The 23787-nt window shown below is 33.9% G+C and overlaps 2 protein-coding genes and 2 long non-coding RNA genes across 7 annotated transcripts in view; 2 read left to right on the forward strand and 2 right to left on the reverse strand.

Moving 5' to 3' along the window:
- Srrm234 (Serine-arginine repetitive matrix 2/3/4) overlaps positions 1–11687 on the forward strand; it is a 57642-nt gene extending 45955 nt beyond the window's left edge. Inside the window, exons 7-12 of one of the 4 annotated variants that reach the window (XM_075307998.1) lie at positions 2696–2760; positions 2824–4837; positions 6053–6306; positions 6383–6496; positions 10379–10480; positions 11133–11687. In XM_075307998.1, coding sequence (XP_075164113.1) covers positions 2696–2760; positions 2824–4837; positions 6053–6306; positions 6383–6496; positions 10379–10480; positions 11133–11283 — 2700 coding nt within the window. In that variant the 3' untranslated portion in view covers positions 11284–11687. Of the gene's footprint in view, positions 1–2374; positions 2401–2695; positions 2761–2823; positions 4838–6052; positions 6307–6382; positions 6497–10378; positions 10481–10595; positions 10884–11132 lie in introns of those variants that run through there. The other 3 variants (XM_075307999.1, XM_075308000.1, XM_075308001.1) reach the window with 3 other exon arrangements.
- On the reverse strand, positions 11050–12951 carry LOC142236736 (uncharacterized). Its single transcript, XR_012722175.1, has 2 exons — positions 11706–12951; positions 11050–11392 (listed from the first exon to the last, which is right to left on the reverse strand). It is a non-coding gene; the product is annotated as an uncharacterized LOC142236736 (long non-coding RNA).
- A 1995-nt stretch (positions 12952–14946) lies between these two features.
- Positions 14947–15983, reverse strand: LOC142236508 (uncharacterized). The gene is made up of 2 exons (XR_012722067.1): positions 15722–15983; positions 14947–15657 (listed from the first exon to the last, which is right to left on the reverse strand). It is a non-coding gene; the product is annotated as an uncharacterized LOC142236508 (long non-coding RNA).
- Positions 15984–17625: 1642 nt separating this feature from the next.
- Afg3l2 (AFG3 like matrix AAA peptidase subunit 2) lies at positions 17626–20944 on the forward strand. The gene is made up of 5 exons (XM_075303618.1): positions 17626–17718; positions 17815–18033; positions 18093–18535; positions 18600–18995; positions 19064–20944. Exons 2-5 carry the CDS (start codon positions 17941–17943, stop codon positions 20532–20534), a joined length of 2403 nt encoding a protein of 800 aa, XP_075159733.1. The 5' UTR covers positions 17626–17718; positions 17815–17940; the 3' UTR covers positions 20535–20944.
- The last annotated feature ends 2843 nt before the right edge of the window (positions 20945–23787 follow it).

The following is a 23787-nucleotide window of genomic DNA, read 5'->3' on the forward strand; positions in this document are numbered from 1 at the left end:
GGGGCGAAATTGAGCTTCTCTAAACATGTTAGAAGCCGGATAACTCAAGCAAAGGCAGTAGTAAATTCTACATGGAAAAATTTTCTTGATAAAAAAGACATAAGCCTCACAATGAAATGGAAACTTTTCCAGGCAGTTTTTAGATCAATCCAAGGGTATACAGCTCAAGTTTGGGGGTTCGGATGTTTTGAAGATGTAGACATGCTACAAAGATATTTTCTAAAACGGATACTAAAACTACCAGATTGCACTCCAGAATATGCAATAGACATTGAAACTAATACAGAGAACGGTCACATATATGCCTTGCAATTGCATCTAAAATATATCCACAAGGCAATATTCAAATACGATAGAAACCGATACCAATATAATCTTGACGAAACATACCTTCTGGGCAAAATCTATTAATGAGCTATTGACAGAACACAAATTGTACATCAGAACAAAATTGTACATCAGAACAAAGTATAATATCAACATTCAACTCTCTCACACTTAAGTTGAAAAAGGTATATAAGCTTAGAAACATCGAATGGACAAGGGGGAGTGTTGCTAGAATATATAAGTTCTTAGATTATACAAGATGTTTGGCATATATGAATGATCGTTTTGGACAGACGGATATAACATGGATATTGAAGGCGAGAGGTGATTTGATTAACTTGAACGGTTCTTCATTCCGAGCAACAGGGGAAAACACACTATGCACACTCTGCAATTTGCAGGAATTAGAAAATTTGCCGCACTTTCTGGGAATTTGTCCTGTCCTCAAAGATATAAGACAAAGGGTTTTTGGAAGAGCTATCTTAACGCACGAAGAAATCATTGAAATTCTAGACGAAAAATTCCATTATGATTGGCCGAATCTTATTGCATACCTCAAATCTGCAACCCTGTATCGTAAATTCATAATTAATGAATACCAATGAGTCAAACATTGTACTATTTAACATACACATAAATTGATCATTTGTCGCACCGGCTCACGACATCATTGTCACAGCCGTAAAATCTTTCTTTCAGTACAAATAATATAACATTACATATAATAGATGCATAAAGTAAAATGAATTTATATATATTATATTATTTCTGGATAAAGAATATTACTACTACTATATGGGGGCTATACGTAAATGGGAACCGATATGGCCCATTTGCAATACCATCCGACCTACATCAATAACAACTACTTGTGCCAAGTTTCAAGTCGATAGCTTGTTTCAACAGACGGACGGACGGACATGCTTAGATCTACTCAGAATTTCACCACGACCCAGAATATATATACTTTATGGGGTCTTAGAGCAATATTTCGATGTGTCACAAACGGAATGACAAAGTTAGTATACCCCCCCCCTCCTATGGTGGTGGGTATAAAAATATTAATTTAAAAATTTAATTGATTCAACAAATTTTTAAATTGAAACAAAAATTAATAGTATCAATTAATTTTTTAATAGGATCAATAAATTTTTTAATTGACTTTCAATTAATTTTTTAATTGATACTATCATTTCTGACACTTCAATTAAAAAATTGATTGGATTAATACATTTTTTAATTGACTTTCAATTAATTTTTTAATTGATACTATCATTTCTGACACTTCAATTAAAAAAATAATTGGATCAATTAATTTCGTGATTGATAAAGATTTTTTTTGTGTAATTGTCTAAATGAGCCTGGAATAATGGGATACCACCATTATAGCTAGCCTAATATAACTTAAGGCCACTAAGGCTAAAATAGTTTGGCTGCGGTGGTTTCACCGCAATGTGGAACGCCGTTCGGACTCGGCTATAGATCCCTTGTCATTGAGCTAAACATAGAATCGGGCAGCACTCAGTGATAAGAGAGAAGTTCACCAATGTGACTGAATAGTCTAAGTGAGCCTGGAAATATCGGGCTGTCACTATACTCTTACAAAATTTGGATTTTCCCATATACACAGTCTTACACAAGTTTACATACCCTCGATTTTTTAACTTCTTAACTAAATATGTTTCTTTTTGTTGTTTATAAACCAGTCCAAAAAATCTTTTTGAAAATTAACAAATACTTTGTTTTCCAAATTAATTTACTAAAACTACAGTATATATGGGCATATTTTCTAATATTTTATTATTTAAAGAAAATACAAATTCTTTAAACGTATGTAAACTTGTGTAAGACTGTGTATAGTAGATTTTTTTTTTTGAAATAGAATAAGGGTGTTAAATGTAAACTTTATATTAATAATATTAGTTTTTTTTTATATAAAATTAAAAAAATATATTTTGTTTTAATCATGTTTTATTTATACTATATATATATACAATATATTACTACAATATATACCAAATTCCTGGCGCTTCATTAAATAGGATAGCTATCGAAAGGCTCTGTAGTAGTTTTGTAAGTACTTTCATTTAGATTTTAAATTCTGTTTTTTTTCCTTATTTCTCCTAGTGATATTTGAGTTAAATAGCTGAAATATTATTTTCCTTTCAAGAAAATAAGAATATAGTGAAAAGTGAATGCAAATTTAGAATACTAAAAACCATCTTCATTTCGCCAGCATATCTCGTTAAACAAACACACCCACACACATTCACAAATCATTTATTATGATTAGTTCATAACATTTTTAAAGATTTCAGTTCGATAGAAAAACTAACGATTTTCATACATATATATTTTCATTGTTTAGAAAAAACGTGAAAAGAAATTAAAAAGGAGGGACAGATCATCATCATCAGACAAATCCAGGTCAAAGTAAGTTCTATAAAAGCAACTACTATTGATATAATTATTTATATGCAATTTTTTATTTCATAGTACACCTGTGGCCAAATCTTCAAAATCTAAAAAAGACAACGACAACAAAAAGTCCAATCCTTTTCGTGGCAACTCGACTGAGAGATCTTCTAGAACAAGGGAAAGTGTTAAGCGTCACTATGAGCCATCACAGGAAAATCGTCAGAGACGTAGTCGCAGTCACCAGGAGAGGGATGCTAAAATTGATCGTAGACGTCCCAATGAGTCTCGTGAATCACGTCAACGTCATCCATCTACAGATTATCGAGGCTATGAACGCAGTGAAAATCGTCGCGATTTCAATCGTGATTCAAGACGATCACGATCACCTTACAGATCTCGCCGTGATATTTCTACAGATCGATCACATGATCGTAAACGTAAATACTCTGAAGATCGTTCACGTCCTCGTGGTAGCCAGGGTTTGGAAAAGCGACAAAAATATTCGAGGTCTTTATCAAGACAACGTGATAGTAAAACAAAGAAATCGCCAACTACTTTACGACGAGCAAGCTCTTCCAAATCACGTTCACGGACACCCGAAAGAAAGAGGAGAAGTATGGAGCGTAGTAGTAAAATATCCAAAAAGGAAAAATCCCTTTCAAGATCTCCCATCTTAAAGAGCAAGCGTAAGCCTTCGGTTACCAAGGAAACCCAGCGATCAAAGTCCAGGGAAAGACGTAGATCCAAATCACCAAGAGAAACGGTAAGAGATAGATCCAAATCTTCGGCTTTGTCTGGCAAACGTAGATCAAGATCTCCGACAGTGCAGAAAAAACGAAAATCTAAATCTCCAGTCATACAAGATAGGCGCCGATCTAGGACTCCCCCTAGCAGGGAAAGGCGTAGCTCTAGATCCCCTCAGGCCAAAGAGAGGAAGAATAATTCCAAGAGCCCATTTGTCTCCAAAGAAAAACCACGGTCCAGATCACCGGTATTAAAAGAAAGACGGAGATCTAGATCTCCTTTGAAAAAAGAAAAATTTAGATCAAGGTCTCCTGATTTAAAGGAAAAACGTAGATCTCCTGCATCGAACCGTGAAAGATCTAATGACATCAAAATTAAACGTGAACGCTCGATTGATAGTAGAATCAAGCGAGAAGAAAATTCCAATGAGAGAAACCCCAAACGGGAAATGTCTGTTGAAAGTAAAAAGTCGAATACAAAGGTAGCTTCTAAAAAAGCCTTAGAAAAAACTAAAAGCACAAATGTCAAAGATGTGTCAAGGAAATCTCGATCGCCATCACAGTCATCAACATCATCAGATTCTGGATCTTCCACAGACAGCGATAGCTCAAGATCACGTTCGCCAACGCCTCAAGCGGTTGTAAAGAAAACTGAAATACCCGAAAAGAGATCTATTAAGAAATCGCGATCTCCTAGTCTCCCTCAACCAACTTCAAGTAGTGCTGAAAGGCTTAAATACTTAAAGTCTCCCCCAAGGGATGGGGACCAGCAAAGGCCCCACTCCTCGGAACGAGAAAGTTCAGCAGATGGGCGCAAAAAGCGCGAAACCAACAATACACCACCCAGACAAGAGAAAAAGAACTCTTCACCTCGTTCCTCAAGAGATTCATCGGAGCTTAGCTATTCCCCGGCTCGCCGTAATCCCGAGCGTTACCGAGACATACTCGAAGGGGCAAATAAGCCGAAGATGGATAAACAACGCAAGGAGACTGGAGAGATGCGCAAAGAAACCAAAAAGCCCCTGAAGCGGGACGATACTAATGAAAAGGATAGAAAAAAAGATGGAGGCGAATACACAAAACGGGATAAAAATCCCTTAAAGCCCAGGGTTCACTTGCAATCGCAAAGTGAAGATGAAAACAGTGACACGGCCACAGAACGTAATACGGAAAAAATTCTAGAGGAATTCCAAGAATCAAAGCGTGAAAGGGAATTGAAAGATTTAAAAATGTTGGAACAGTTAAAGACGGGAATTGCAGCCAAAGCTAAGGAAAAAATCAAAACCATTGAAAAAATGGCTAATTCATCGACTGGGCCATCGACGTCGGCAGCCGGAGCAACTGGAGAAGTAAGTGATCAAGCATATGCCTCTAAACGTGGTATTCGTAACTCCTTAAATGACTTTTTGGCGGCCAATAATAAGGCTCCCGCCGTTATAGCCACTTCGGCGCAAAGTGTACAGAACTCACCTCCTGGTGCTATATATCCGCAGACCTTAGAAGAGATAACCAGAGAGCAAAAAACTCAAACACAGACAACTAAGGGTAATGAAGTACTGAATGAACGTACGACGGACACTGAAACGCCGACCGATTGCAAAAAGTCTCCAATGGCTGCAAATGGTCTCGCGAACACAAGTCCAAAAGTAAGTCCTAGACCACCGCCCGCCTACAGTTGTGGTGGTGGTGGTGACAGAGAGCGCAAACGTGATCAGTATCACTATCATCGTGAGCGTGATGCCAAAGACAGTAGGGACATTATTAAACCCAGAGAGACTCTTAACCCAAAGGAACGCTTCAACGACCGACGACAGAGGGCGTCCCCTTCAGCTTATGCAGCAGGAGGTGGAGGTGCCAGACGTCTCAACAATATCAATTTACATCCTCCACACCACAATCACAGACAGCAACGAATGAATGGAAATATGGGTGGCATGGGAGGCGGAGGAGGAGGAGCTGGTGGTCACCACAATCATCATCATCATCATCATTTAAATCATCATAACAATCCGAATTCCCCCTTTGCTAATGTAACAGCTCTTAACTCTCTTCACAACAATAACAACAACACTAACAATAGCAATAACTCTCTTAACCTTTCCTTCAATCGTCCTAGTCGTATTAACAATACCCCTCTTATAACAGCTACCCAATTTAACAACCAAATGCTTAGTAAACAATCGAATAGTATTCTAGTCAATCGTCGCGATCATCGTGCCGCTTTAACATTGGGTCTAAGCGGTACACCTTGTACTAATTATTCCAATACGAATTTGTTACTAACCAAAGCTAATATCCATAATAATAATAATGCTACGGCCCATCATCACCTACATGGCCACCTGCAACACCACCAGCATCATCACCACCACCACCATCATCACCATAGTAATTCTAATTCCAATTCTAATGCTCAGATAACCGATCGTATTCTAATGGCCGCTTCTATAGCCGCTGCACAGCGCCATAATTTAGGATTGACCAATACAACGGCGAATACAGTTGCGAACAATTTAAATATGCTACACCAACAAGCAAATGCGAAACCTAAAATTGTAATAAAGCCTTTTAAAATTAATGATTCACAGCCTTTGGTCGCAGCATTGGCCGACTCTTCGCTTGTAGATGCAATTGTCTCAAAAGTCTCGACAGCCACTGTGGCAGCTGCTGAAAGTGCTAGGCGTAGTCGTAGTCGTTCTCGTCGCAGTCGTAGTCGTACGCGTAAGGATGATGACAATAAGGGAGGTGAACGATCAGAACGTGGTGGTACAGCCGGAGGTAATGGACGTGGTCGTTCAAAATCGCACTCTAGATCATCGTAAGTTTAGTGTAGACATTTCGAAACGTGCGGTGTGATTTATTTTACATTGTTTTTTTTTTTTCTTTTGTTTTAGATCATCTTCGAGTCGCAGTCGTAGTCGTAGTCACAGTCGACGTAGTTCACGGTCACGTTCTCATTCCTCTCATTCTAGTTCATCATCCCGCAGTTCATCGAGAAGTTCATCAAGGTAAGTGTTAAATTTTCCCCTATGTATTTCTAATGCTATGCTACACAACAGAAATATTGGTCACATATCCAAAATTGTAGAAATTTATCGATTTAGACTCCAACTACTCTAAATTTTAGAGTCATCTTTTTTACAAAATTTTCAATAGAAATTAAATTCTTGAAAAAAAAAATTTCTATAGAAATAAACAAAATTTTCTATAGAAATAAAATTTTGAAAAAATTCTCTAAAGAAATAAAATTTTGAAAAAATAGAAATACAATTTTGACCAAATTTTGTATACAAATAAAATTTTGACAAAATTTTCTATAGAAATAAAATTTTGACAAAATTGTATATAGAAAAAAAATTTGACAAAATTTTCTATAGAAATGAAATTTTGACAACATTTTCTATAGAAATAAAATTTGGACAAGATTTTCTATAGAAATAAAATTTTTAACAAAATTTTCTATAGAAATAAAATTTTGACAAAATTTTCTATAGAAATAAAATTTTGACAAAATTTTCTATAGATATAAAATTTTGACAACATTTTCTATAGAAATAAAATTTTGACAACATTTTCTATAGAAATACAATTTTTACAAAATTTTCAATAGAAATTAAAATTTTGCCAAAATTTCCAATAGAAATTAAATTTTTGACAAAATTTTCTATAGAAATAAAATTTTGAAAAAATTCTCTAAAGAAATACAATTTTGAAAAAATAGAAATAAAATTTTGACAAAATTTTCTATAGAAATAAAATTTTGGCCAAATTTTGTATACAAATAAAATTTTGACAAAATTTTCTATAGAAATAAAATTTTGACAAAATTTTCTATAGAAATAAAATTTTGACAAAATTTTCTATAGAAATAAAATTTTGAAAAAATTCTCTAAAGAAATACAATTTTGAAAAAATAGAAATAAAATTTTGACAAAATTTTCTATAGAAATAAAATTTTGACCAAATTTTGTATACAAATAAAATTTTGACAAAATTTTCTATAGAAATAAAATTTTGACAAAATTTTCTATAGAAATAAAATTTTGACAAAATTTTCTATAGAAATAAAATTTTGACAAAATTTTCTAAAGAAATAAAATTTTGACAAAATTTTCTATAGATATAAAATTTTGACAAAATTTTCTATAGATATTTCTATAGTTGAAATTTTCTATAGAAATAAAATTTTGACAAATTTTTATGTAGAAGTAAAATTTTGACAAACGTTTTCTATAGGAATAAAATTTTGACAATATTTTCTATAGAAATAAAATTTTGACAAAATTTTTTGATAAAATTTTCTATAGAAATAAAATTTTGACAAAATTTTCTATAGAAATAAAATTTTGACAAAATTTTCTATAGAAATAAAATTTTGACAAAATTTACTATAAAAATAAAATTTTGACAAAATTTTCTATAGAAATAAAATTTTGACAAAATTTCCAATAGAAATTAAATTTTTGACAAAATTTTCTATAGAAATAAAATTTTGAAAAAATTCTCTAAAGAAATAAAATTTTGAAAAAATAGAAATAAAATTTTTCCAAAATTTAGAATAGAAATACAATTTTTACAAAATTTTCAATAGAAATTAAAATTTTGACAAAATTTTCTATAGAAATAAAATTTTGAAAAAATTCTCTAAAGAAATACAATTTTGAAAAAATAGAAATAAAATTTTGACAAAATTTTCTATAGAAATAAAATTTTGACCAAATTTTGTATACAAATAAAATTTTGACAAAATTTTCTATAGAAATAAAATTTTGACAAAATTTTCTATAGATATAAAATTTTGACAAAATTTTCTATGGAAATAAAATGTTGACAAAATTTTCTATAGAAATGAAATGTTGACAAAATTTTCGATAGATATAATATGTTGAAATTTTCGATAGAAATAAAATTTTGACAAATTTTCTATAGAAATAAAATTTTGACAAATTTTCTATAGAAATAAAATTTTGACAAATTTTTCTGTAGAAGTAAAATTTTGACAAAAGTTTTCTATAGGAATAAAATTTTGACAATATTTTCTATAGAAATAAAATGTTGACAAAATTTTTTGATAAAATTTTCTATAGAAATAAAATTTTGACAAAATTTTCTATAGAAATAAAATTTTGACAAAATTTTCTATAGAAATAAAATTTTGACAAAATTTTCTATAGAAATAAAATTTTGACAAAATTTTCTATAGAAATAAAATTTTGACAAAATTTACTATAAAAATAAAATTTTGACAAAATTTGCTATAGAAATAAAATTTTGACAAAATTTTTTATAGAAATAAAATTTTGACAAAATTTTCTATAGAAATAAAATTTTGACAAAATTTTCTATAGAAGTGAAATTTTGACAAAATTTTTCTATAGGAATAAATTTTTGACAATATTTTCTATAGAACTAAAATTTTGACAAAATTTTTTATAGAAATAAAATTTTGAGAAAATTTTCTATAGAAATAAAATTTTGACAAAATTTTCTATAGAAATAAAATTTTGTATAGAAATAAAATTTTGAGAAAATGGGGTGTATCGGTTCATGTTTTGGTGTAGCCTTCATATAGACCGATCTCCCGATTTTGCTTCTTGGGCGTCTAGAAACCGTATTTTCAATCCGATTTGCCTGAAATTTGAAATCTAGATTTTTTTTGGGACCATAAATAGGTTTTCAGAAAATGGTATGCATGGGTCCATGTTTCGGTATAACCCCTATATAGACCGATCTCCCGAGTTTACTTCTTGGGCTTGTAGAAACTGTCGTTTTTGTCCAATTTGAAATCTAAAGTTTTTTTTAGGACCATAAATAGATGTTCCGAATATATTGTGTATTGGTACAGATTTTGCTATATACCCCTTATAAACCCGCACTCCGATTTGGGGTCTAGATTCTGTAGGTTTTTCAGAACCACAATTAGGTGTGCTTAATTTGGTGTGTATAGGTGGGTATTAAGTTCGAGTTTGGCCGCTAAAATCGCTAAAGTGAAAACTAAGTCAGTAAAAAATGGCATAAAATTATACATATGTGTTGCAAATTTGGTTATTACTTGATGGGGAATAGCCCAAAGCAAATTTTCAACAAGTTTGTTTTCCTTAAAGTGGATTAATTAAGAAAGGTAATCGTAAAAAATGGCGATTTTAGCGGTTAAACTCTATTTTAATACCCACCTTATCGGTGTAAGTTTTTGGCGTTTCACCCATATAGACTGATCTCTCAAACGGCTCATATACATCAAACGGATTTAGTTTTTATGACCAACAAGGCTTTCAGCGGCGGATTATCCCCGCTGACATTTCTGATTGTTTCAAAGCTTCTCTAAGTGTTTCCACTAGAATGTGGAACGCCGTTCGAACTCGGCTATAAAAACGAGATAGCATTTCATTGAGCTAAACATAGAATCGGGCAACACTCAGTGATAAGAAGTTCACCACTGTGCCATTACAATGGACTGGAATAACAGACAATTTCTTACCCCAAACTTGGGTACATGAGTATCAAAAGTATAACAGAAGATAACGCCATCTGTTCTTACACAGAAAAAAAAAATTCACGAAAATTTTTCCAATTAAAATCTTAATTTATTTTTAAAAAATATTCAATTAAAAATTTAATTGATTCAACAAATTTTTTAATTGAAACAAAAATCAATCACACAAATTAATAGTATCAATCAATTTTTTAATTGCCTGTCAATTAATTTTTTAATTGATACTATCATTTTCGTGATTGAAGACATTTCAATTAAAAAATTAATTGGATCAATTAATTTCGTGATTGAATCAGATTATTTTTGTGTAGCAGAAAATTTTCTTTTTCGTTTTTTTTTTCATAAAAAATAACCCATATTTTACTTAAATTACAATATTGTTTTTATATATTTATAGCAGCAGCAGCAGCTCCGGTTCATCACGCTCGGGAACGCGATCACCTTCAATACCACGACGACGAGGTTCACCAAGTTTCCTAGATCGCCGCCGCATTACTAGGTAAAAGAAGCAACATCCTCTTTGCAGTGTGAACTCAACCTTTTTATTTAAAATTATATTTTTTTTCGATTAATTTTCCTTGTTAAATATAATTTTATTTTAATTTTTTTTGTAGCCGCCATACTTCACATCGTGAACGCAAAAGATATTGATTTTGTGTGTGTGTTTTTTTATTACCAGCTATATAAATACATATATAGATATATTTTCAGTTTCAAAGTAGAAGGACCATCATTTTATGCACATTCTGTGGGACTATAATTTTTTTATTTCTTTTTATGTTTTTTTATGACGATTATGTACAAGCAACCACCCATCACCCTCCCATATCCCAAAATCGATGTATTTTTGAAAATAAAGAAATACAAGAAGTAAATGCAATATCCTCGGATATATGTAATAATTTCAGTTTGTTTTAGTTTCAGATTTCAGTAAATGTATACACAAATTTTTTTTATTATGATTTATATTTTCAGTTGTTGATATTTAATAAAAAAAATCTTAAGTTCATATAGATTTTGCTTTTGGTAAGTTTGTGTTTATATTTTTTTATTTTTCTTTAAAAAAAATATATAATAATATAATAATAATACATAAAGTTTATTAGAAAAATAAAGTATTATAATAATCACGATTTTCTCTATTTTCTTAGTGCCCGTAAGAGACCGATACCATATCATCGCAAAACACCATCGGATGGTTCCAGTTGTTATTGTTCTAGTTGTTGTAGTCGTGAAAGTTCACCTCGTTCTCGTTCACGTTCGATCTCTCGCAACAGCCGTAGTCCTTCGAGAGTTTTCTGAAATCTCTCTAAGCACCAGTCATCATCACCATCTATGGATATTATATTTGCTTCTAAGTCATTTTATGGTTTGTCATCAGACCTTGGTTATTTCTAGTCATTTTGTTTATCTTACCATATGAAAAGAAAGAAATTGTTGATATTATTATATTTGTATTACAATCAAAACAGGAATTCCATATATATATTTATAAATATTTGTTCATTAATACTCTGCATTTACATTGTAATTACTTTAAGTATAGATCTGTTCTGTTTTTTTTTTTATTTCCAAACGATATTTTGATAAAAAAGAGAAAATAATGCAATTAGGTGCAATTTTTAGTTTATTTTATTGTATGTAAAATACTAATTTTAAGTAAAACAAGAAATATTTTAAAATAATAAAAGTATAAAAACAGATAACTGTTTTATTTCACATACTTGGCATGGACTAGGTGGTTAGGTTGAAAAAGAGGATTAAAATTGCCCTGTCGTATGTCGACTGACATACACCTAAGTATTCGGCTTGTTGTGTGCTCTAACTTCTTTCCATCCAGGAACTCTGTATATCTAACGAATACCCTAATTTGTTTCATGGAGGCCCGGTATATATCAAACGAATACCCTAATTTGTTTCCTGGGGGCTAATCACGGCATTTGATATCGAATTCATAATCGTATCGAAAAAATTGTCGATACGACTAAAAGTTTGGATCACGGCATTCAATCGAAATTTGATGCAATTTCTCTAGCATTGCCAACAGCAAAAAAAGAAGCAGAACAAAATGAAATGACAATATTAAGTTAGCGGCACAAAATAGAATGTAGAAAAATGCACGTTTTTGAAGATTTCAAAGTAAAAAGTAAATTGTATTGCATTATATCTTATGGACCCATATCTCTTTTTACATTCCTCCGAATTCCTTCCCAAAGGTGAGTATTAAGTTCGAGTTTAGCGGCTAAAGGTAAGTACTATGTTCGCTTTTCGACTTGAAATTTTCGCGGTTACTTTATTAAAATAGTTCAATATAAAGCAGATAAATTAACTCAATTGATGCGCTGTTTCTTGTTCCTCTAGAGTTCGGCATGACTTTACGGGAATATGTTTTTTATCGTTTATAATTTTGATTATTTAAGGAAAAGTAATCGCGAAAATAAAGTGGTTTTCAACTCGAAAACCGAACACAGTACCCACCCTAAAGTGAAAACTAAATCAGTAAAGAAGGCATAAAATTATACATATTTGTTGCAAATTTTATTATAACTTGATGGGGAATTGCCCAAAGCAAATTTTCGCAGAGTTTGTATTCCTTAAAATGGATTATTAAAGAAAAGTAATCGTGAAAAAATGACGATTTTAGCGGCTGAAGGCCGGTACTCTGTTCGGTTTTCGCGTTGAAACTCCATACAAAACCAAAAAATGCGAAAAATTTGCGAAATTTTTTCCATTTGTGATACTTTGTTTTTTCGTGTTGAAAAACTGACGTTTATAGCACGGCGCCATTTGCAATGTGAATTAAGAAATAATTTATTTATTAAAAACTATTTGTGCGGGTTTATAAATCAAACACGGGCCATATTTTGGTTCCGAAACTATACAAAGGATCAAAGTAATAGCAGATCAATTGCCCAAGGAAAAATAAAATGTTATTTTGTAAAAACAAGCAACAACCACCAACTTAATCCAATATCGCTCCCTGTAAAATAGCGCTCCAAGCTACCTAGAAAAACGCCGCTTTCTATGTGCGAAATAATGGTTTCCATAAAAATTTTTCGCAAGAATGAACATAGTACCGGCCTTAAACTCGAACTTAATACCCACCTTAATTGGAGAATGAGATGAATATAAAATAATTCGGCGACAAATAAGGAATAGAAGTGCACATTGTTATTGGTGTAAGTACATGGGTTTTAAATGGTGTGCACTGTTAGAAAGTCACCTTTGAAGACTCAATGGACGATTTCGGCTGACGAAGGAGGCGTTCAAATGGAAAATAATTTTTGGTGACATTCTATAGCTTTACAATTGTCTGCCGTCTTAAAACTTTTTGCCAGTGGAAGCCTTCATCATTCATTATTCTTACAAGGTGGTCCAGATGCGTTATGTTGTCACGGAATGGTACGGTAATTGCCCCTGCCAACATTTCAAAGTTCCATTTCATCCTCATCGCTACCACAGACTCGTAAGTGACACTGCAACAATCGCCAACTGTGATAGTATTTTGCCATCATTATTCGCATGAAAGTATTTTGCCATCACTATTGTTACAAGAGCCATTTTATATTTTGTGAAACACCAAGCACAAGTTACTTATAATTTATTTAAATAAAAACGATAATGAAGTGCTGAAAACATAGTTATTTCGCTTAAAATTGTAAAATGTATATTGGTGATTTTTAACTTTCCAAATGGAATAAAGGTGGGTATTAAGTTCGAGTTTAGCCGCTAAAAACGTCACTTTTTCACGATTACTTTTCTTTAATAATCAATTTTCAGGAATACAAACTTTGTGAAAATTTGCTTTGGGCTTTTCCCCATCAAGTTATAATAAAATTTGCAACAAATACGTATAATTTCATGCATTTTTCTTACTGATTTAGTTTTCACTTTAGCGATTTTAGCAGCTAAACTCGAACTTAATACTCACCTTAAAGTGATAGTTTTCCAAATATTTTTCCAGACACGCTGCCTCCATTGGGAATAAAAGCACTGGCTGATAGACGCTACAACATGTACCCTGCCAACATTATTTGAATTTGGGGGCGCTTCTGAGAATCCCCACTACGTCGAAAACAATCATATACGACATCAAAAACTCGTCGGAAAAGCACCGTCACTATTGAGAAGTTGTACCACGCCAAGTTACTACGAAAAAGTTTCTCATCAGTGCAATTATTAGGTGCCTATTTAGATCAATTTCGAAGGACGCCAATAAGAACCCCTGCAAACTATCAGAAAAAGTGCATTTTAAGGTAATTGTAGAAGAATCATTGTGGTCAAGTAAAACACGATTGTGTAGATGTTTATTGATTTGATTAAACATTTATAATTTCTTATAAATATAACATTTTTCGGTTTATCTCATTACATTTAACATAATTTTTTGCATTAATAAAAGAATGATGTTGAGTTTTAAGTAGCAAGTTACATATTGCAGCGTCTATCAGCCAGTTTGTTTATTTTCGATGGAGACAGCGTGCCTGAAAAAATATTTGAAAAACGATCACGTTATTCTATTTGGAAAGTCGAAAATTTTTCACCATAGACCTTTCACAATTTTAAGCGTAATATCTATGTTTTCAGAACTTTATTTTCGTTTTTATTTAAATAAAATATAACAAGCTGGTTGCGCTTCCCAATAAACACAAACGCTTGAAAAATGCTAAATTTCAACAATTTTTCAAACATTTTTTCAAAGGATTAGGGTAATATTCAAGTTGAGAAATTGTTGAGAAAATCGCGTTCTCAACAAAAAACAGACATTACCCTCAACAGTGAAATTCAACACATTAGCAATAATATCTCAAGTGTTATCCTCAAATTGAAATGCATCGCTACTCAATAATTTGTCAAACAATTTTCGATGCGAGTCAAATTCAAAATTAACATCGTTGCAAATACTTTTCAACCTAAATTTGTATGAATGACATCCCCACTTCAAATTGAAAGTCAAAGCCAAAATTCTATGAATTTTGTATAATTTATTCATTTTCATCAAAATAAAATATATAATAATACACTACACTACATAATACACTACAATACCAATTGATAAATAATAATCTTATTAAACATATCAACAAATAAGAAAAAAACAACAAACAACAAAACTTTAAATATCTTAAACATTATTAGTAAACACTTCTGCATTGATAATTCGATTTCCTTCCTGTTGGTGTCATAAAACAGCACTAAAATGTATTAACATGCGGGCAATTTAAAATTAGGAACGCACTGGACCGCGTGTTAGAATTGATTTCCAGCAGAAGGAATTCACAAAATATCAATTTTAAACTGATAATAGAATATGATTTAAATTGACGATGTGATGCAGATTTTTATCCAGAAGTTGTTGATTTCAACAATTTGTTGTTTTTAACAATTTTAATTGATTGCACTTGTAATGTTTCTGGAAACTTTTTCTTGTCGATAAGCCACTCATTTTTCATTGGTCAGCTTTTTAATGTTTGCAAGAATGTACCATCTAAAGATTTTAGTTTTCTGCAAAGAGATTTAAATTTAGTGACTTCTCTAAAGTGTTGATTTAATTTTTCATATTGACGTACCAATTATTATAAACTAATTGAAGCAGTTCCAGTTAATTGTGCACCATTTTTTCATCGGTCAGCTTTTTAATGTTTTCAAGAACGTAGAATCCATAATTTTAGTTTTCTGCAAAGAGATATACATTTAGTGACTTCCTTAAAGTTTTATTTCATTTTCTATTTTCACTTACCTATTTTTATAAACTATTTGGTTATTTGTCTAAAATTTTCCATTTTTTTATTTCTTGCAATTGGCCACGAACTTCGTTGCACAAATAAGTACTGAAAACCACATGGTTTTTTCGTTGCATTTTAGTGTAGTGTTTTGTCAAAGTTTTCTCATATTATCTTCAACACCTTTTCAAAGATTTCGTCAACATTTTGGCAAATTGGAAGTAATTCGCAAACAATTTGAAGATGTATTGAAGATGAGCTATTTCAAGTCAAGTTGAATTTATGTTGAAAATTATATTTACCCTCAAACTGAAAAGTTGTTGCATTTGAAAAACGCTTATCCTGTGTTTATTGGGTTGGCGTTTCACAAAAAATAAAATGGCTCTTCTAACAGTGTTGATGGCAAAATACTTTCATGTACATTTTGTACTTTTTGATATGCTTCCCCCATCACAGTTCGCGATGGTTGTGGTGACATTTACGAGTCTGTGATAGCGATGAGGATGAAATGGAAGTTTGAAATGCTGGCAGGGATACCAGTAGATATTAAGATAGTAGATAGTAAGACGTAGATATTAATGCCCTCTATCAAGTTCCGTTGTCTATTCCTGGCCTCAGCGCAGGAAATACTATCCTTGCCACCATTTTGTCCAACTGATTCTGGAAAATTTTGTTCTACACTCGGTGTTTTCCAGATACATGTGATATACCAAATTGTAAATGTCCTCTATCAAGTTCCGTTCTCACTTTTGTGTACGAAGTCTATTTCTTTGCTCCACAAAGGGGAATACTGTCCTGGCTACTAGTGGGCATGAAAACGGGGATAAGTTACCTTGGGTTTGGCCACTTGTGGTGTTCTCTGCCATGTGTTGTGCACAAAACAGTGTATTTGGGCCCTTATCGAAAGTTAGCTACGTCGCTATCTTCACGCAGGGGACATTGCGTCCAGATAAACTTAACCAGCCAATTTCTTATATCCGGATAGAATGCTGTCGTTCGACTAGGATGTCCAAAACAGGTGCATTTAATGCGCTTTACAGACTATCAGTTATTCCGGACGACAGTGCTCGTGTCGAACATATCCCATATATTGTGCACATTATAAGTTAAGTCCGAAGGCATAATCGATACTGCAGCATGTTTATGGGATCGATAACACATTTACCGATTATTTAGTCATCGCCGACAAGTCGTATCGATCCGACACACTGTAGGAAAAAACCACATCCCAATAAACACAAACGTTTGAAAAATACTAAAATTCAATAATTTGTCAAACATTTTTTCAAAGGATTAGGGTAATAACCAAGTTTTTTTGGTTGCACTTTGATTTATGGAAACTTTCTCTTCTCGATAAGCCATTTTTCATCGGCCAGCCTCTTAATGTGTCCAAGAATCAGCATCCAAATATTTTAGTTGTCTGCAAAGAGATTTGATTTTAGTGACTTCCTTAAAGTTTTCATTTCGTGTTTTAGTTTTACTTACCAATTATTATAAGCAATTTCAATTGATTATTAAAAAATTTCCACATTTTTGTATTCCTTCCACGAACTTTGTTGTCCAAAGTAGTGTTGAAAACCATGTGGTTTTTTCATTGCATTTCAGGGTAGTGTTTTGTCAAAGTTTTCTCCAATTATCTTCAACACATTTTCAAAGTTTTCGTCAACATTTTGCCAAATTGGTTGTAATTCGCAAACAATTCGAAGATGTATTGAAGATGAGCTGTTTCAAGTCAAGTTGAATTTATGTTGAAAATGATATTTACCCTCAAACTGAAGAGGTGTTGCATTTGAAAAACGCTCATCCTGTGTTTATTGGGGCTGCTTGTGTATATTTTGTTTGAACCACACAGTTGACTAATCTTTTCGTGTGAAACTAGTACTACAACGATATGTCATACAGTGAGAAGGCCCCAATAATCTCATGATGAATTTGACATTTTCAATCAGCTGATGTTGTTTTATAAAAAACACTCTCGCCATCCCTGTTACATTGAAAATTTCACAATAATTGGGTATTTTATCAAAGATTTTTGAATAATTTTTTCTAAATTATTTATTAGAAAGATATTATCTAAGTATACTGATAATAAAGACGTTTTTCCCAATAGCATTCCGGTACATTTCGATTTACGATATTTCATTTACACGACAATAAAACCGGAGACTAACTGACGAAACTCTGTGTGTGCAGACAACGTTAAATAACACCACCCGGCATCTGGATTATTCGTAAAATGGCTCACCGCTTGCTGAGCACAGCAAAGGCTATGGAACGTTGCATGCGACGTTCCTATGTTAGCCACAATAATGTAACTTCATTGGAAAAGGTAGGTAAAATAAATAAAACCATCATGAGCGAAAATCAGTCGCGACTATTTTTTTTTAGATACAACGTGGAGCTGTTGCTCTTGAACAAATGCCGCTGGTACGTTACTTAGTGGAACAGATTAGACATTTCTGTAAAAAACCTCCAAAGGGTTTCGAGAAGTACTTTGAGGAGGGAAAGGCAGCTAAACCAGCGAGCGAGGCATCGGCTGCGGGTAAACAAGAATCGCCAGCCAAACCCACTGAAAAGTCAGCATCTTCATCACAATCATCCCAAGCAAAGAATAATGAGTGGAATTTTGGCATGTTTAATAATACGGCCAAACAGCAATCAGGAGGTGGTGGTGGCAAAGGAGGACAAGGGCGTCCCATAGGCGAGGGTGGCGATGGCAATAGGGAGAAATTGGTTATACTAGGAGCCATAGCGGCAGTAGGTGTTATAGCCAGTTTGGCTTTCTTCGAGATGGGCTACAAAGAAATTTCCTGGAAAGAATTTGTTACCACGTAAGCTGAAGTCTCCATTTACATTTTGATTACAAAATATCATTGTCTTTGAATCGATTCGCAGCTATCTTAATCGTGGCGTAGTTGAAAAACTTGAAGTGGTCAACAAAAAATGGGTTCGTGTTCGTTTATTACCCGGTAACTCGCAAGATGGTAGTGGAGTTTTATGGTTCAACATTGGCAGTGTAGATTCCTTTGAGAGGAACTTGGAAAATGCCCAAGTTGAACAGGGTGTAGAACCAGTGAATTTTGTACCAGTAATATATCGCACTGAAGTAGAAGCTTCCAGTTTGACTGGTCTATTGCCGACATTATTGATTATTGGTTTCTTGGTGTATATGATGCGGCGATCGGCCGATATGATGGGTGGCAAAGGCCGTAAGGGTGGCGGTTTATTTGGAGGTGTAATGCAGTCCACCGCCAAATTGATTAATTCCAATGAAATTGGTGTAAGGTTTAAGTAAGTATTTGCATAGAGGCATATGAAGTTTCTCTTCACTAGCATTGAGACATTGTTTATGCTTTCAGGGATGTTGCTGGGTGCGAGGAAGCCAAAATTGAAATTATGGAATTCGTCAACTTCCTCAAGAATCCCCAAAAATATATCGATCTGGGTGCTAAGATACCCAAAGGTGCTATGTTAACTGGTCCTCCTGGTACGGGTAAAACTATGTTGGCCAAAGCCACAGCGGGCGAAGCCAATGTCCCATTTATTACCGTGTCTGGCTCAGAATTCTTGGAAATGTTCGTTGGTGTTGGTCCATCTCGTGTCCGTGATATGTTTGCCATGGCACGTAAAAATGCTCCCTGTATTCTATTCATCGATGAAATAGATGCAGTGGGCCGTAAGCGTGGCGGCAAATCTTTTGGAGGTCACTCGGAGCAGGAAAATACCCTGAATCAACTTTTGGTAGAAATGGACGGTTTCAATACCACCACTAATGTTGTAGTGCTGGCTGCTACAAATCGTGTGGATATTCTTGATAAGGCTCTCTTGCGTCCAGGACGCTTTGATAGGCAGATCTTTGTACCAGCCCCCGATATTAAGGGAAGAGCCAGTATTTTCAAGGTCCATTTGGGTCCCCTAAAGACTGAGTTGGACAAGCAGGATTTGGCTCGTAAAATGGCCGCTCTGACCCCAGGTTTTACTGGAGCCGATATTGCCAATGTATGCAATGAGGCCGCTTTGATTGCCGCAAGAGATTCCAATGAATTCATTGTACAAAAGCATTTTGAACAAGCCATAGAGCGTGTTATTGCTGGTATGGAAAAGAAGACTAATGTCTTGGCCCCTGAAGAGAAGAATACTGTGGCCCATCACGAGGCGGGGCATGCCGTGGCAGGCTGGTTCTTGGAACATGCCGATCCCCTATTGAAGGTTTCCATTATTCCCAGAGGCAAGGGTTTGGGTTATGCCCAATACTTGCCAAAGGATCAATATCTTTTGTCCAAAGAGCAACTATTCGACCGTATGTGCATGACATTGGGAGGCCGTGTTGCTGAAGAGTTGTTCTTCAATCGCATCACTACAGGAGCACAAGACGATTTGAAGAAAATCACCGACAGTGCCTATGCGCAGATTGTACGTTTTGGTATGAACGAAAAAGTTGGCCAAGTCAGTTTTGATGGTCAGCAGGGTGAGGCGAATTTCACCAAACCCTATTCTGAGGAGACAGCACAAATGATCGATCGTGAAGTAAGGGCTCTGATTAAACAAGCACATGACACCACCACCGCCTTATTAACCAAACATAAGGAGGATGTTCGTAAAGTGGCTGAACGCCTTCTGAAGAATGAAGTACTTAGTCGTGATGATATGATTGAACTTTTGGGCAAACGGCCATTCAAAGAGAAGTCCACCTATGAAGAATTTGTTGAAGGCACTGGTTCCTTTGAGGAGGATACATCACTGCCCAAGGGTTTGGAAGATTGGAATAAAGATCAAACACCGCCGCCTTCATCTGAGACACCACCAAAACCAGCGGCAACAGCTTCATAGAGAAAGGCAAAGCATCTGAGGCAAAGAAATGAGCGAAATTTGTTTTTGCTTGCTCGAAGAGGATTTACAAGGCCCCCTCCCACCCCCATAAAAACCCCCTTTTGTTATCGATGTGTTTCCAGTTTTGGATATAAATTGTTTTATTTTTTTTTATAACTTATAAGTTCTGTATTAAATATAGTTCTAAATATTTTGTCTTCATCGTATGAATGTCTCACGACGACAACTATGCAAAAGTTTCATGTTCGAAACATTAAAATGTAATGAATTCATGGCCATCATTTACTGAGCTCGAAATCGTAAATGAGGTACATGAAAACGAAAGAGAAATGATTAAAGCTTAAAATCTAATGGAAAAGATTGAAGATTTAAAACAATAAAGTTAAACTACTAAAAACAGTTTGCAGATATTTTCAAAGAATGTTTGAATTAGTTGGGAAAATTTACTCTTGACTTGGCTCAGATTTTTTTGTATGGGTTCACAAAAATATCAGCACCCATATAGACAGATCTGAAGCCTGACATTAGGCACGTGATGTCAATATTCACCCTCAAGCAACCACACATACTTTGGTCGCTATCAGTCCATTATTCAACATGGTACCCATGTAGACAGATGAGTACAGATTTGACTTCTTAAGACTTATTTTTCATCCCATCCGCACGGAATAAGGTACGGTATTCACCCAGAAGCCAGATTTTTGCCCGAATTTGGTTGAAATTTTGCACTAGGAGTACAATTAGTAGTATAGTCAAGTGTGCCAAATTTGGTTGAAATCGATTCCGATTTAGATATAGCTGCCATATATATCTTTCGGCCGATATGCACTTATATTGACCCAGAAGCCAGAGTTTTATCTCGATTAGCTTGAAATTTTGCACAAGGTGTATGTATGTCAAATTTGATTGAAATCGGTTCAGATTTAGATATAGCTTCCATATATATTTTTCGCCCGATATGGACTTATATGGACCCAGAAGCCAGAGTTTTCGCCCAATTTGGTTGAAATTTTGCACTAGGAGCACAATTAGTAATATAGTCGTGTGTGCCAAATTTGATTGAAATCGGTTCAGATTTAGATATAGCTCCCATATATATGTTTTTCTGATTTCGACTAAAATGACCACTGCTTAGTCGAAAAGTTGTAAAAATGACTCTAATTTTCCTAAACTTCTAATACATAGATATCGAGCTATAAATCATAAATAAACTTTTGCGAAGTTTCCTTAAAATTGCTTCAGATTTAAATGTTTCCCATATTTTTATACCCTGCACCACACTGTGGAACAGGGTATTATAAGTTAGTGCATATGTTTGCAACACCCAGAAGGAGACGAGATAGACACATGGTGTCTTTGGCAATAATGCTCAGGGTGGGTCCCTGAGTCGATATAACGATGTCCGTCTGTCCGTCTGTCCGTCCGTCTGTCTGTGAACACATTTTTGTGATCAAAGTCTAGGTCGCAATTTAAGTCCAATCGCCTTCAAATTTGGCACATGTTCCTAATATGGGTCAGAATAGAACCCTATTGATTTTGGAATAAATCGGTTCAGATTTAGATATAGCTCCCATATATATATTTCACCCGATATGCACTAATATGGACCCAGCAGCCAGAGTTTTATACAGATTCGCTTGAAATTTTGTACAAACATAACACTTAGTCGTATAGTCAAGTGTGCAAAATTTGATTGGAATCGGTTCAGATTTAGATATAGCTCCTATATATATCTTTCGCCCGATATGGACTTATATGGCCCTAGAAGCCAGATTTTTGGCCGAATTTGGTTGAAATTTTGCACTAGGAGCACAATTAGTAGTACAGTCAATTTGGTTGAAATTTTGAACAGGGAGTAGATTTAGCATTGTGGCTATGCATGCCAAATTTGATTGAAATCGATTCAGATTTAGATATAGCTCCCATATATATCTTTCGCCCGATATGCACTTATATGGACCCAGAAGCAAGAGTTTTATCCCGATTAGCTTGAAATTTTGCACAAGGAGTACAATTTGTAGTGTAGTCATGTGTGCCAAATTTGATTGAAATCGGTTCAGATTTAGATATAGCTTTCATATATATTTTTCGCCCGATATGGACTTATATGGCCCCAGAAGCCAGAGTTTTGGCCCAATTTGGTTGAAATTTTGCACTAGGAGTACAATTAGTAATATAGTCATGTGTGCCAAATTTTATTGAAATCGGTTCAGATTTAGATATAGCTCCCATATATATGTTTTTCTGATTTCGACAAAAATGGTCAAAATACCAACATTTTCCTTGTTAAATCGCCACTGCTTAGTCGAAAAGTTGTAAAAATGACTCTAATTTTCCTAAACTTCTAATACATATATATCGAGCGATAAATCATAAATAAACTTTTGCGAAGTTTCCTTAAAATTGCTTCAGATTTAAATGTATGTATTTGGGACAAACAAACAAACCAACACATTTGACGGATGTGATATGGTATCGAAAATTTAGATCTACAAAGTGGTGCAGGGTATAATATAGTCGGCCCCGCTCGACTTTAGACTTTCCTTACTTGTTTTTTACTAAAATTGTGTTCCACCCTTGTGCATTAGCCGACTTAAATTTTGAGTCTATAGATTTGTAGAAGTCTATCAAATTCTGTCCAGATCGAGTGATATTTAAATGTATGTACTTGGGACAAACCTTTATATATAGCCCCCAACAAATTTGACGGATGTGATATGGTATCGAAAATTTAGATCTACAAAGTGGTGCAGGGTATAATATAGTCGGCCCCGCCCGACTTTAGACTTTCCTTACTTGTTTTTATCTAATTTTGTGAAATCTTGGAGGGAAGCGTTTTAAAGAATTGATTGTTGACAACTACAACATTAATTGCCTATAAGAAATAAAACGAATAAAAGAAACAGGGCTGTGGTTTTTTATGTATTTCTTATATCCGTATCTACGGTTTTTGCCTACAATAGCCGTACCGTGGCATAATATAGCTTACATAAACCAGACCCATCTATAGGCGAATAGAATTCTGTGAGTAACTTCACGACATTTTACAACTGCACTATCATTAGCGTGACCACAAACCGTAAACGATGTTATCAACAAAATGATGCAAATAGGAGATAACAATGTGCGTTGATGTTTTAACTTTAACCAAAGACATAAATTTCCTAAAGATGCCTTACTTGAAATGCATAATATCAACAACACAGGACACTAGCGAATTTTCTTCCAATCTTTCACTCATTGCAAAAATTCA

The sequence above is a fragment of the Haematobia irritans genome, chromosome 4 (assembly GCF_050003625.1).
Source record: "Haematobia irritans isolate KBUSLIRL chromosome 4, ASM5000362v1, whole genome shotgun sequence".
Classification (NCBI taxonomy): Eukaryota; Metazoa; Arthropoda; class Insecta; order Diptera; family Muscidae; genus Haematobia; species Haematobia irritans.